General features: G+C 40.1%; 1 protein-coding gene across 3 annotated transcripts in view; it reads left to right on the forward strand.

Annotated features, from left to right (window-relative positions):
• The first annotated feature begins 4,167 nt into the window (after positions 1–4,167).
• Positions 4,168–13,232, forward strand: part of CEP128 (centrosomal protein 128) — a 120,302-nt gene continuing 111,237 nt past the window's right edge. The window contains exons 1-5 of one of the 3 annotated variants that reach the window (XM_040558771.1): positions 4,168–4,269; positions 8,544–8,704; positions 10,587–10,673; positions 11,093–11,219; positions 12,128–12,249. In XM_040558771.1, coding sequence (XP_040414705.1) covers positions 8,558–8,704; positions 10,587–10,673; positions 11,093–11,219; positions 12,128–12,249 — 483 coding nt within the window. In that variant the 5' untranslated portion in view covers positions 4,168–4,269; positions 8,544–8,557. Of the gene's footprint in view, positions 4,270–5,216; positions 7,864–8,036; positions 8,085–8,543; positions 8,705–10,586; positions 10,674–11,092; positions 11,220–12,127; positions 12,250–13,232 lie in introns of those variants that run through there. The other 2 variants (XM_040558770.1, XM_040558769.1) reach the window with 2 other exon arrangements.

Raw genomic sequence — 13,232 nt, forward strand, 5'->3', positions numbered from 1 at the left:
CACATTTGTACATACACAGCTATGTATACATCCTAAGAACAGACATTCAAAATCCCGTATGCCTTGAGTATAACAAAATGATGTGTTTTTAAGCGATGGATATTGCTTATGCTCCAGTCCTAATGAACAAATAATACAGAAATCAGCTGTAAAACTGCAGATTGCAATCGTTTTCCTGGTGCTTACCTTCCACCCCCCCCCCCCCCCCCCCCCCCCCCCCCCCCCCCCCCCAGTACCTATTATGTTAACCATGGCAAAAGTTGACAAGTATATTTTTCCACTGTCACAGACACTCCCTCTAGTGACAGCCATGGTCACTCATCGTGTACTTATCCCAAGCACTGTAAGGCTCAGAATTCCTTTTGTTTTTGGAGGTAATTTAAAAAAAAATAACATTACTCTTTGCTGCCAGATCTGATATAGTATCTTGGGTATCTTTGCACTGATTATATGTTTAACATGCAAATCAGATAAACCACAACAGGTTCTTCCAAACAAGCAATTAGTTCTAATTGCTGTTCTACATAAATTCCCCATGGGATTACAAGATGTCAACAGTTAAATCTTGTAATATCTGTGTGAGGAAGTGTTCAAACTGGGGAAATCATTCAGTAAAGAGTGAAATAAAGACTTGGGATTTTTTTTTTTCTGATTAATCAACAAATTTAGCCATTCTATACATTTCTAAGGTATGCCAGTTACTACCTTTTTCTATTTTGATATTTGGAATAATTTCTGTCAAAAAAATACATTAGAGATGCTGCTTTGACGTAGCATTAGTGATCAGTCCAACTGTTTGACTAGCTACATGAAGGAATGTTTTCTGGGTTCTTGAAGATTCTCGTCTCTATAACCAATTTATCTCCAACTTATTGTGAGACTTAAGGAACTCTTGTGCTTCTCCTTTTGCTGTATTTCACACACACACACACACACACACAAAAGCCATGAAAAAGCTGTAAAAAAAAAAGTACTCAGTTGACTGAAGACTAAATACTCCTTTACCCTCCCTTCAGATAGTGATACAGATTGATAAGATTCCCCTTGAGACTTCTGTTCTGGAGTTACCTCTGGAGCTGAATACTTCTAGTTGTCTCAGCCTGTCAGTAGGTCCCCTAGCACATCCCATTTGGGCCAAAGACCTACATATGTCAAGTATGCTTTATCTGATCTTTTTCCATCAAAGGTAAGTCTTCCTTTCTCCAGACTTCCTCCTGGTTTTCTTGCTCCAGATTTTCCCCCTGGTTTCTGAGGCCTTGGATTCCCAATGTCCAGTCTTGGTAGAAAAGACTCAGCAAAGAAGGCATGTAGTACCTCTGCTTTCTCCATCCCCTGTGTCACCAGGACCCCTGACCCCATTCAGCAGTGGGCCCACATTTTCCCTAGTCTTCCTTTTGCTACTTACACACTTTTAGAAGTCCCTCTTCTTGCTATTGTCATCCCTCACCAGACTAGGGTACAGAAGATGGCTGCTCTATGTACTATTACGAGACCTTTTCTTCCTGTCTGCATTCATCCCATTCATCCTAAAAAAACTTTCAGTTGTTTCCCCCCACCCTCCCCCGCCCCCAGGCTTATACTGCCCATACCTCTTCATCTAAAGTCAACTTTCTAGACATCTTTGATTCCATTCTGTTCTACCTTCATCTCTTGCATAGGCCTCTATACTGAGAAATAACATCCAGCAAAAACTACTCTGCCCTCGTAATTCAGACTTTAGAGGGATCTTGCACTTTTGTTTGACTTGGGTCACGGCATATACCTGCTTTGGTTTGGAGACCAGCACTGTTTAATAAAGAGACTTGACTCATTATTATCACACTCATACATAAAAAATGGGTTTGAAGTTTACTGACTTAGGTGACAATACATCTAGTCCACAGTGCTTTACCTTCTTTTATGATACCTATTCATAAAAGAACTCATTTTTTGAGCTCAGTAAATAATGATTCTTTAAGCCCTTTTTTTATTTACTTAGGGGTGTCGTCTCTTTTCTTTTTGATTGATTTCTTCTGAAAGAAATATTTAAACAGTCTCCTGCAAGCCACAAGAATGATGATGACCTGTCATGGATAAGTGGTGTAACACAAAAAGAGACCACTCATGACAAATCCTATAATTAAAAAATTTCAACTTAAGCCTAACAACAACAACAAAATTATAAACAAATGTATTTTTTTTTCTGGATTTTCCATTCTTGAGGTCTGTGTCCTAAGACTCCCTGTACATGTATTTTTATATATAGCAATGTGATGGTTTGTAATAATCTTCCCTTTTATTAAAAACGGATGCTCATTCTTAAGTTTGTGAGTCAAGGGGTACAACAACATTAAACAAGCAGCGCTAGCCTTAAGGAGAAAAAGAAAATGCTGGCCTCTCTAAAAGCAAACACTGTCAAGTGACTCTTGCAACTCAGTGCTTTAGATAACAGAGTGCTGGGATTTATATTTTTGATTTCATATAACATGAAAGTGTTCTGCGCTTGAAAAGTTAAACTTCTTTAGAAATATGCCTGGTACAGTAGCTTAATAACGTAGTTAAATCATTGATTTCTCACACATACCCTAAATTGAAGAGAAATTCTGTAGCAATCCTATGCACTTAGATTTAATATCTTTATTACAAAAGTAAACAAATAATTCATCATTTTATTTTTCTCCTCTATAGATATCTTAAAATTAGTTCCTGCCTCCAGCCACATCCAGGGCACACTCCCTACCCCTTCAACCACTCTGTGATTGCCTGAGAGACTACTGAGTCAGGAAAATAAATATGCATATGGATGACTTCTGGGAGACTATGGAGGAGCAAGCCCACTGTCAGGTACAAAGGTGGGAGGAGAGGAAAGCTTTCAGAGAGCTTGGGAAGTTTTAGGGCATGTTCCCCAGAGACCTCCATATGCAGCCTCATGAGATGAGATGAGATGAGATGAGATGAGATGAGATGAGATGAGATGAGATGAGAAGCAGAAGCTCTGACTCTTGCCCTGTATTTAGGTCTGCCAGCACAACTTGACCACGCTGCAGTTTGCTGAGCAAAGGCCTTGGCAATGGTCATGTGCTGAAAGCCAGGGATGACATTTCTTCACTAAATATTCACTAACGCTTCAGCTCACAGTGAAATGAGTTATACCATCCCATTTCTGTTTTATATTCCAGAGTAACTCACCTGCCTTCATCTCAGGTATCAAAGTTACAGCAGCAGGGGCCAGCAGCAATTGTCAGGGCTGTTGGTGGATGCTGCCAGCGTGTGGGGCCTGTCTCACTCCTCAAGTGTGCTGTAATTGTATAGCATGCAGTCCTGCCTGCTGCATTAGAGGCTTGTGGGGGAGTCAACAATCAGTCCTGCAAGTCAGGAATGAAGCTAGCCAGTATGGATATCAGCCACACTTTATGACTGTGCTTAGAGGCCTGGGGTAGCTCATTGGAGTGGACTCCAAAGGCAGCATGGACACACGTTGGTTTAAAATCAGATTGCATGTACCTTGGGCTTGAGTGCTTGCTTACAGGTGACTTGCAGACAAATTTTAAGACTTTAGGACTGTTGCAAGCTCCATCCAAGTTTCAGAGACACAGTCAATGTTTCCTGTGATCATTCAAAGCACTCTTTCTCTCTTTAAGGCTTTTTAGCACAGTAATCTGTAGCATTTTGCTCCTTTTTACTGCACACACGGGTAGTAGATACAACATTTATGACCAGGGAGATGTCTGGCTTAAAGAAACAAGTCAGGAAAAGCTGTGGGAGAGGGACAGAGGTATCATCCTTGTCACAAATGTGTGCTGTTTGAGGTGGATCAGCCAGGCGTCAGTCTCCTCACGCCCGTGGCATGTGGCACGTACACCCGCTTTGACAGGGCAACAGTTTTTGTTTTGGCTCTTCTTGTTTATTTAACTATCATGTTTGGCAAACGTCAATGTTTGTAAACGTTAACGTGCATTTTCTAAAAGCTTTTACAAGCTTTTATAAACACCACTCCGGGCCCGTGAAGGGCCCCAATCCACCCTCCGCGACCTCTGAAGTGCCAACGGCCAAGGGGAAGGGCGGGGCCGGCCTTCAGTCACCACCCCTGCTGCCGCCCGCGGCTCGGCTCGGCCGGCCGCGCCGCAAAGCCTCTTGGGAGCTGAAGTCCTCCGCTATGCCTCCCCCATGGCCGACAGGCGGCTGGAGGACTACACGTCCCATGGAGCCTTGCGGGAGAGCCCGGGCTCCCGGAAGACGGCCGCGGCCGGCGGTGGCAAGGCGGCTAGTTCAAGTTGCCATAGCGGCGAGGTAAGGGGAGGGGAGGGGGGTGCTGCGGGGCGGGGGCCGCGTGCCTGGGGAGGGGGGGGCTGCGCCGGGTGGGGGGGGATAAAGGGAAAGGGAGGGAGTCTGTGGGGGGTCCCTCGGGGCTGGGGTGGGCTGTAGGGTTTAGGGTTAGGGTTAGGTGGGCGCACGGCGGGGGGAGGCTGACACGGCGCGTTACCTGGGCGAGTGGTGTGGAGGGGTCGCCCTCCGTGCCCGGGTGTGGGTCGGGCAGGGGCCGTGCCTGGAGGGTAGGATGCCGCGGTGGTCCCTGCAAGCACGGCGGGGGGACGTGGGCGTCTTGCGTGACCTGCCTGTCGCCTGCAAGCTGCTCGCGGCTCGAGCAGAAGCGCTGAAGGGAAGGGGCTGACGTGTTGTCCCCATTTGCTGTGGCCGTAAAGGTTTTTATGTCAAGCTCAGCCTTAGCTGTAAGGCTCCAAACGCGGCTTTAGCCACAGTTACCTAGCGATGGATTAGCGTATGTGGAGATAAACAAATAAAACCCTTGAGAAGTAATGAGGTTGTGTGTACCGAGTTCATCTTTTGCTCGCTTGAGCTGGAGCGGTTGCTGTGGAGACTGTCAGCTGCCTTCGTGCTTGCTCTTATCAGGAAAGTCCCCACGAAACTGAAACGCCGGTGTTCCAACAGGGAAGGTGGATGCTGAGCGTTGATGTTTTCCTTAGTGCGAGAGATGTCTAGGTGGACTAAAAATAACAATAAAAGACAAAAAAGCAACCAATAATTCTCACTGTCAGGTAGGCTGTATGGTTGTGTGCTGAAATCAGTTTAGGTGTTTAGAAAGAGTGATAATACTTTCTTTTTGGTTTAAGTTAATACAGCAAAAATCCATGCAGAATATTTGTACAGATTTCTTCTTCTGTATGGTTTTATTCTTTATCTAAAATGAAACTTCTGTAGTTCCTTTTAAAATGAGGATGTCGCTTTATGTGAAGTGAGACTTCTCCAACTTAAAAGTTGCCTACAGTTCCTCTTAGGTTGCCTGCAGGAACAAAGAGGAATGCTGCTTAACCGTAAATGGAAAGTTTTCTGCAAGTGTCCTTGTGTATAGCATTTCTTCTGTTTCCTTCACTCACTAGCCTTTCTTTGGTACTTTGACCAGTACCTTAGTGAGCTATTTTTGGTCAGCTGAAAACAGACATTGATCTCTTCTGCTGTAAATCTTCATTTTCCCTTTTTTTTTTTTTTCCTACAATGTCATAGCTTTTCTGTGCATCTCTTATGATTGAGATACTTCTCAGAATTATGTTTTGAGCATATCAGTCAACTATTGTTTTTCGTTGTCTTTTTATCAATGCCTATCTCTCCTCTGACATGACTTGCCATATTCATCTCCATAGAGGTACATGTAGCATTGTGTTCAGAGACTCAGTTGCTTTTGAGTTTGGGAAATTTTTAAGAATGTAGTTCCCATCAACTGAGTTGCAATAACTAGCCTTTGGGATTCTGCTGGCTTACACCATTTCATTTTGAAATGAGTTAAAACACTTCTGACTACTTCAGTGTTCTGACATTTCTCTTTCTACTCAGGTATCCTTAAAAAAACACTGTTTTGCTAATGCAAAACTGATAATGTTGTAAACGATGTTATTTTGGGGCTCGTGGATCTAGAAATAAACGTGACATGGTGGAAATAAGAGTTAAGCCTAATCTTAGAACTGTTCAACTCAGACAAGCTGTATGAGTTGCGTAATGTAAGATTGCTTTTCTAGGTCTCATGGGGTACTGCTGTGCAATATTCTACATACAGTGTAGATCCAACATATGCTTTTCTGCACAGTTTGTGAGGAAAAGAGCATTTGCTTCCTGTGAAACTATTATTGCAGTTTTGAAGAATCTAATTTGCCAAAACAACATTTATTATGACTGTGTAGTTGAGAAAAAATATGACAGGCGCAGACCATCAACCATTTGGTATGATCATTAAAATTAAATGTGTTTCAACTGTAAGTGTGATGGGTCAGGCAAAATAGGCTGGTACTTAGGTACATGAACAGGTGAAGGCTGGATTCCTGTGGATTAATGTCTCAGGGTTGAATTCCTGATCTGTGATGGGGCTGATCTCGTGCTTCATTGTTAATGTGGCCTCTAATTACATCTCTCCTTTGCTTGGTGTCTTAAAAATATCTTCCAAAGATGCTTTGAAACTGAAAACCTTTGTTAAGCTTTGAGGAAGCTGTTTGTTGAAGCCATTGTTTATTGGGTTTTGAGTGATTGTGCTGCTTCTTGTGCATGGTGGATGAGAACAGGAAGAGATGTTTTAGCCCAGAGAACTGACAGTGCAGTTAGAGGAGAACTTAAAAATTCCTCTAGAACAGGTGATGCCAGATCTGTTTGAGAGAAGTCTCATTTCACGCTTACCAGTGATACTTGTGGTTTGTGCCCTAGAATGGGGATCTCACTGATATCCACGTGAAGTTCTGGTAAAGACTGACAAGGAAAATAAAGCTTGATATAGTGATTAGCAAGACGTGGTAAAAATGAAAATGATTACACGTTGTTTTTGCTACCAGTGGTTTGTTTCTTTTCTTTTTCTCTTTCAAAATACTCCATGTTACTGTTTTGCCAGTACGCAATGTTTGTGCTTCCTCAGCCATATTTAGGCTTCATTTCAGCTGATTAGAGTGAGAGGTTCTGGAGCAGTGAATGCTGATATGGGCAGGCAGAACGGGCTTTAGTGAGATAAGGGCAGGGAAGATGTGATAAATTCATCACTTCAGAAAACAGCTGTAAGGAATATTGGTGTACTTGAGCACAAGCTGATTATGTTGATTTACTCTTCTTTCGTGTTCAAAAGGTTTTTATACAAGCTTGGCAGACAGGAATTTACATCGTAAAAATGCAACATATGACTCTAAAAAAAACATTGAGCAGCATGTATATAAAATATAGCATAAGAATTCAATCTAGTCCATGGTTCCACTGGGAAACTTCTGCGTTAATGGTTAGAAGAATGATACCTTTACTGTGGCTTTTTTTTTTTTTGTCTGCTACAGGACCAAAAGGAATTCAAAAGTTTGCTGGCCTATTTCCTTTTCCCCAAAGTAGATTCAGGCTCTCTCCAAACATATGTGGTCAACACAAATCTTATTGATGGTGATCTTGTGACCTCTAGGCAAACTGCTGCAGTGCATAATAGTTTAAGAAAAAAGTTCCATCTAACTTCAAGTGGATTTTCTTTCCTTTCCCTTCTTTTAATGACACTGCATTGCCTCCTTCCGTAGTATCTCCAGTTCTCCTCAAGTCCTTAAAGACACTGCTTCTTAGAGTTGCTTCACACAATTAGTTATTAGGAGTTACTGTCCTAGGTGAGCCCGGCCAGTCTGAATATAGCTTAGAAATTAGTGTGAAGGAAGGAGGAATGGTTCTTCTAGAATAAATATATAATAGCTCAGTTGGAAGGGATCTTCAAAGATCGAGTCCAACTGTCTGGCCTCTTGAGGGCTTCGTCATCAAATGTTCTGCTCTCCTGATGTCTCCATTGTACCATTGTATGTTTTTCAGAGAGAATTTGTTTTGGGCTATGGTCTTAGCCTGAATACTGAACACCCGGCTGCGATGAGGGTGCATCTACTAGTTTAATTCTGTCCTAATGGGCTCTGCTTCTTGCATCTTGGCTACTGCTTCATGGTGTGAACAAGCATAATAACCGAGGAACAGTTGGTAGATCAGCTCCAAAAGTACATCCTGCTTCAAAAGTACATCCTGCTAATGAATGAAAAACACCTCTCCTGTGAAGAAAGGCTGAGAGAGCTGGGGCTGTTCAGCCTGGAAAAGACTCAGGGGTCACCTTATGGCAGCTTTTCAATACTTAAAGGGGGCTTATAAAAAAAGATGAACAGTGGATTTTTGCTTAGGCAGATAATAACAGGGCAAGGGGAATGGCTTTAAAGTCGAAGAGGGGAGATTTAGATTAGATGTTAGGAGGAAATTCTTCACTCAGAGAGTGGTGAGGCATGGGAACACATTGCCCAGAGATGTTGTGGATGCCTGATCCCTGGAGGTGTTCAAGGCCAGGTTGAATGAGGCCCTGGGCAACCTGACCTAGTGGGTGGCATCCCTGCCCATGGCAGGGGGGTTGGAACTGGATGGTCTTTAAGGTGTCTTCCAACCCAAGCCATTCTGTGATATGGTTCTAATGTAGTAGTCTGAGTAGTCTTGCTTTGGGAATGTTATGCAAGTTGCATCTCTTCAGTTACAATCGGGATTTAACATTTATTACCTTTTCTGGTCTTCCTGTCTAGGTTTCAAGATACTAATGGCACACTCATCCAGTGATTCAGATGACTTTCTTAGGGGTCGAATAGGAAGGCGGCCACCTTTGAGGGCATCCCTCAACAGAGCTCGGAACTATGGTGCTGAAGAAGTTACAGAGAAGATACATACTTTAGCAAGCACTTTACAGGTTGCTTACAAAATACAGTTTTAAAGTATATTTAGAATATGTAAAATAGAGTCTAGTTTTCACTTCTGAAGTTTTGCAAAATACTGTAGCGATGGAAAATGTTGCTTTCTGTGCAAACCAAAAGGTTTTATGAAACTGATCATATTGCCTTGAGCTGAAAGTAGATGGCTTGCTATGGTCTGAAATAACAACTGTATGAAAGTGTAATAGAGTATTGTTAGAAACAATGATGTGTTTGGCAATGCTGTTTATAAAACTAGCAAAATGAATAATGCAAAATTAACCTTTTCAGATTGTCAGAAGAGGCATTGAATTTTGTACTAGAAAACTCCAGCTCCCTCTTCATTGTCTTGTACTGTATAAAATTTCTAAGTTCTAACTAAAGAAAATATGTAGGTACTCTATTCCTCATAATAGAGTTTACAACTGAAATAATTTTGAGATGTGGAACAGCATAGTGAGAAGCAGTACTTGTAAACTTGTAATGGATTCATCCCTGAGCAGGAAAGCGTTCGTCTGCTTCCTGCTTCTTCAGTGGAGGCAGCAGATGAGGCTTCTAAATCTGTTTTGCATGTGGGAGGAGACATTTAGCTCTCTTGACACCATTTGTCACTTCAGAAGTCATTCACATTCTTCAGTATGAAAAAAAAATTAAAAACCTGTATGGTGAGAATACCTGTTCTAGCTGACAGTTCTGAGGACTTAAAGGGCTTGTGCATTATCACTTGTGTTTAATTATTGTTTGGCCTATATATATACAGTGCGAGAAGAGAAAAATCCATATTCAATGGTTAATTTATATTTGACAACTTTTTGTCTGGAAAATGATCATTAAGCTAGAAAGAGATGAGGTAATAAGAATGTAAGCTGACAATATTTTTTTAAAAGGCAGTCTTCAGAATCATCCTGTTCCTGTCTAGTCTCTTTCTAGCTGCTCTTCTAAGAATCTGATTTTAAGCTAATTGCTTTCTGTGTACTGCTTTTTAGCAGATCTGCTACCTGATTCTGTTCTTCATCTGGTCACAGGAGTGCTTGTATAGAGGAGGAGGAGGCAAAATTATGTTGAAGGGAAGGGTAGGACTGTCACAGTCTGGTTTAAGGTGCCTTGAGCTGCTAAGAAACTATGCTATATAAACTAAATGATGGAACTTGGTCAAGGTGTCTCACAGTAAAGAATGCAATAAGTATGTTTTGACTTGGTCATCTTTAACCAGGCAGTCCTTTCCATTATTGTGTAGTTTTTGTGCTTTGTTACAGGCTGTGGCAAATGCTGTACATGGCACAGACAAATGTAGTTTTGAGGGCTGAATTATCTTGCAGTGGCTTTCAGAGAGTGTGTTAACATAGTCAGTTATTTCCTCTTAAATCCTATTTAAGAGGCCCATTTCCTGCCATCAGAGGGATGTCACGTAACAGCCTTAATAATTTCTTAATTTTGTTTCTTGAGGTGAATGTTTTAATGGGTGGCTTTAGAATATCTGCTGTAGCTCTGTTTTCTGTTGCCTGCTTGGTGAAGTTTCTTACCTTAGCTAAATATGCTCATCTTCAAAAATTTGCTATTTCTCAGTTTACCTGCCCATAAAATAGAATTAAGTTACTGTAAGATCTTTGGATAAAAATATTTTTCCGGAGAGTGGATGAAAATGTACACGCTTTTAGTCTGAACCTGAGTCCTCGCTTACATATGAAGTGTTCTGTTTTGTTCCTTTAGCTGCACTGTACATCTTCAGGTTCTGACTACTTGACTAGGATTTGGAATTTTGGAATGCTGAGACCCTTCAAAAATAATACTTGTTTTATTGATGTACTCATAAATGAAGAATAGTAAAGACGACTGTTGGAAGTTTCTATTTTGACTTTTCTTCCTCAAACTTTTTTTAAGGATACCAACAGAAATCTGAGACATGTTGACCATTTACTAGGGCAATACAGAGAATACAACAAGGAACAAACGGAAGCAATAGCAACTGTGAGCAACTTTCAGTTTATCTTAACTTCTTAAATCTTTTTTTTTTTTACCTAATAGCATTCATAGCTAAAACTTCGTAGCGATACGCAAAATACATCAAGAGTTAAGAAGACATGAACAGAAACTTTTCATATTTATTTGAACGGTCTAAACCAAACTATAGTAGTTTGTTATATAATGAAACTAGCAATTTTTGTAGCTTTATTACACTTCTATTTGGAGCTTATAAACCAGTTTATATTATAGTATGGTAGTGTAGTATGAGATAAATAAGAAAAGCTGTTATTAATCCGTAATGGCACTTAGCTAAAAAAGGGCTCTGATTGTCTTAATGACCATTTTTTTCTGAAAAATATTTTACGTATGTGTTTTCATATGTGGCTGTGTTCATATTTCAGTAAAATGTAATTTCTTTGCAGTTAAAAGAAACACTGGAACAGTCTATAGGTCAGTTAAGGAGTCAAAGATTAAACCGAAACTCTGGAATGAGAAGTGCTTCTCTCTCAAGCTTGTACCCTAGTGATCTGGACGGAGAAGCAGTGTCAGGTAAAATACTTAAGGTGCTTGAGTGTACTTAAATTATGTCATATTGATATTGTATTGAATGAGGAAATAAAAAATAAATAAAGGTATTGGCATGAAGAGATATCATGGATTATTTAAAAGAAATTCAGTTTAGAAATCTGTGACACCTGCATTAAGCTAAGCAGTTGTTTATTTGGTAAATGATTTCCATTGCATGTTTTGTTATTTCCTGCTAATATCTCAAGAGATCAAATGAAATATTGATACATGAAAACTGTCTTGCCCGCTTCATGACTTGTAGGTAAATGTAAGTCAAACCCAAACTGTTTTGCACCTTCTGAAGCTCGCTTCACAGCAAAATGAAAACATGAATTTTAAATGCATAAGGTTATGGATATGTAGGTAAAATTGTATAAGACTTAGTGGAAAAGGAAGAAAGTAAACCAATGTATAATATACAGAAAATTAGTTTTTTTTTCTTTTACATCTCTTAAATTTCATTATTTTGGAGGGGGGGAAATGTGTATTTGAGAGGAATATTCTTTCCAGAAATAGCATTTAATATATTTTAGTAGAAAACTTTTTAAAGTTTTCTGTTTTTTCTGATGTAAAATCTGTGACGTAGTTTGAAACTGTAGTAGATCCAAATAGAGGAAAAAACATTGCTTGGGCAAATAAAATTTGAAGAAAAAATCTACCTACTTGGAGGAACAAAGGGAAGCTCTTTCTCTTTCTTGCCCATCCCGTATATCCAAATATTCAAAAATATTTCAACTATATGTCTGCATTTTATGTAACTTTAGTTATATAACTTTTGTCTATAATGTATTTCATATTGGCAAGTGAAACACAAGTCTTTCTCAAAGCAAAATTAAATGTTTCCTGTACAAAGCTCTGCCCTTCTTATTTATTTCTTTTCTCTCATAAAGGGAACCGCCACTTTCTGCCTACTTCTCCTCTCAGGGATTATGGAGACTCACAGGATAGTAGACATCGAAGGTCTAGATCTGCAAGCGTTCGATTTGTCAATGAGGCAGATAATTTGGACCAGGTAAGAGCACTAATGGAAGCTATTTCCCCGCACAGGCAATACATGGTTACCAGGCTCTTTAATGTTAAATCAAATGAAGTTATTCTGATGATAAAACTAAGAATGTTTCAGCTGTGAAGTGTCCTTTCAGTGTTCTGTGCTGTGTTTCATGACAGTCATCTACGGTATCTATCAGTGTCACAAAGTTTCATACAAATGTATAGATAAAAGGGTGCAGATGGTAGTGATGTCAAAAGTTATGAAAATGATTTCTGTAACTTTTTGGGCAACATATGAGACAGAAATAATCTCTGAATATTTAATTAGCATTATGCATGTGCTGAAATCTGGTGTGGCTATAAAGGGCCATAAAGCCCTTTATAGGTGTGGCTATAAAGCTCTTCTTTAGTTAATAGCACTGCGTCTTACTGCTTTTGCCATTCACTTCAGTATAGCCTGAACTGATCTTTAGCCAGCTAGTTCTTTGTTTTAATTTTGTCTGACCTGTGAGTAGGATAATTTAACTCAGTACTTCAGGCAGTTGTTGTGAGGAGGAGAGGACGTCTATGGCATGGGTGATTTTCAGACCTCTCCACTCATGTCTACTTGCAGACTCTTCAGAAAATATGAATTAACTACTTTAATGGTTTATATTAAGTGACTGTGTAAATAAATAGCTTTTTTCTTTTTTTTTGACGATGACTGCTAGTTTATTCCTTATCCTTGCTTTTCATTGAGTGAATACAGCTTTACTGAATCATCAGCTATTTTATAAGAAAACTATAATGCTTTGAGGAATGTTGAACTCTCTAGAAATAGCCATTTGTTATGACCATAGGCAGAAATTCGGGCAGAGATAGAGTAGTACTACTCGAGTAAAGCTGCGTCTCTTTCTTATTTATATAACCACAGTCCCTTTTTTCTGTTCTGACTGCTTCTGGGAAGGTAATTTTCTAGCAAAATGGGTTTTTGACACATTTGAATCTTTGTCCTTCTCAAACTCA

This window comes from Cygnus olor, chromosome 5 (assembly GCF_009769625.2).
Source record: "Cygnus olor isolate bCygOlo1 chromosome 5, bCygOlo1.pri.v2, whole genome shotgun sequence".
Lineage (NCBI taxonomy): Eukaryota > Metazoa > Chordata > Aves > Anseriformes > Anatidae > Cygnus > Cygnus olor.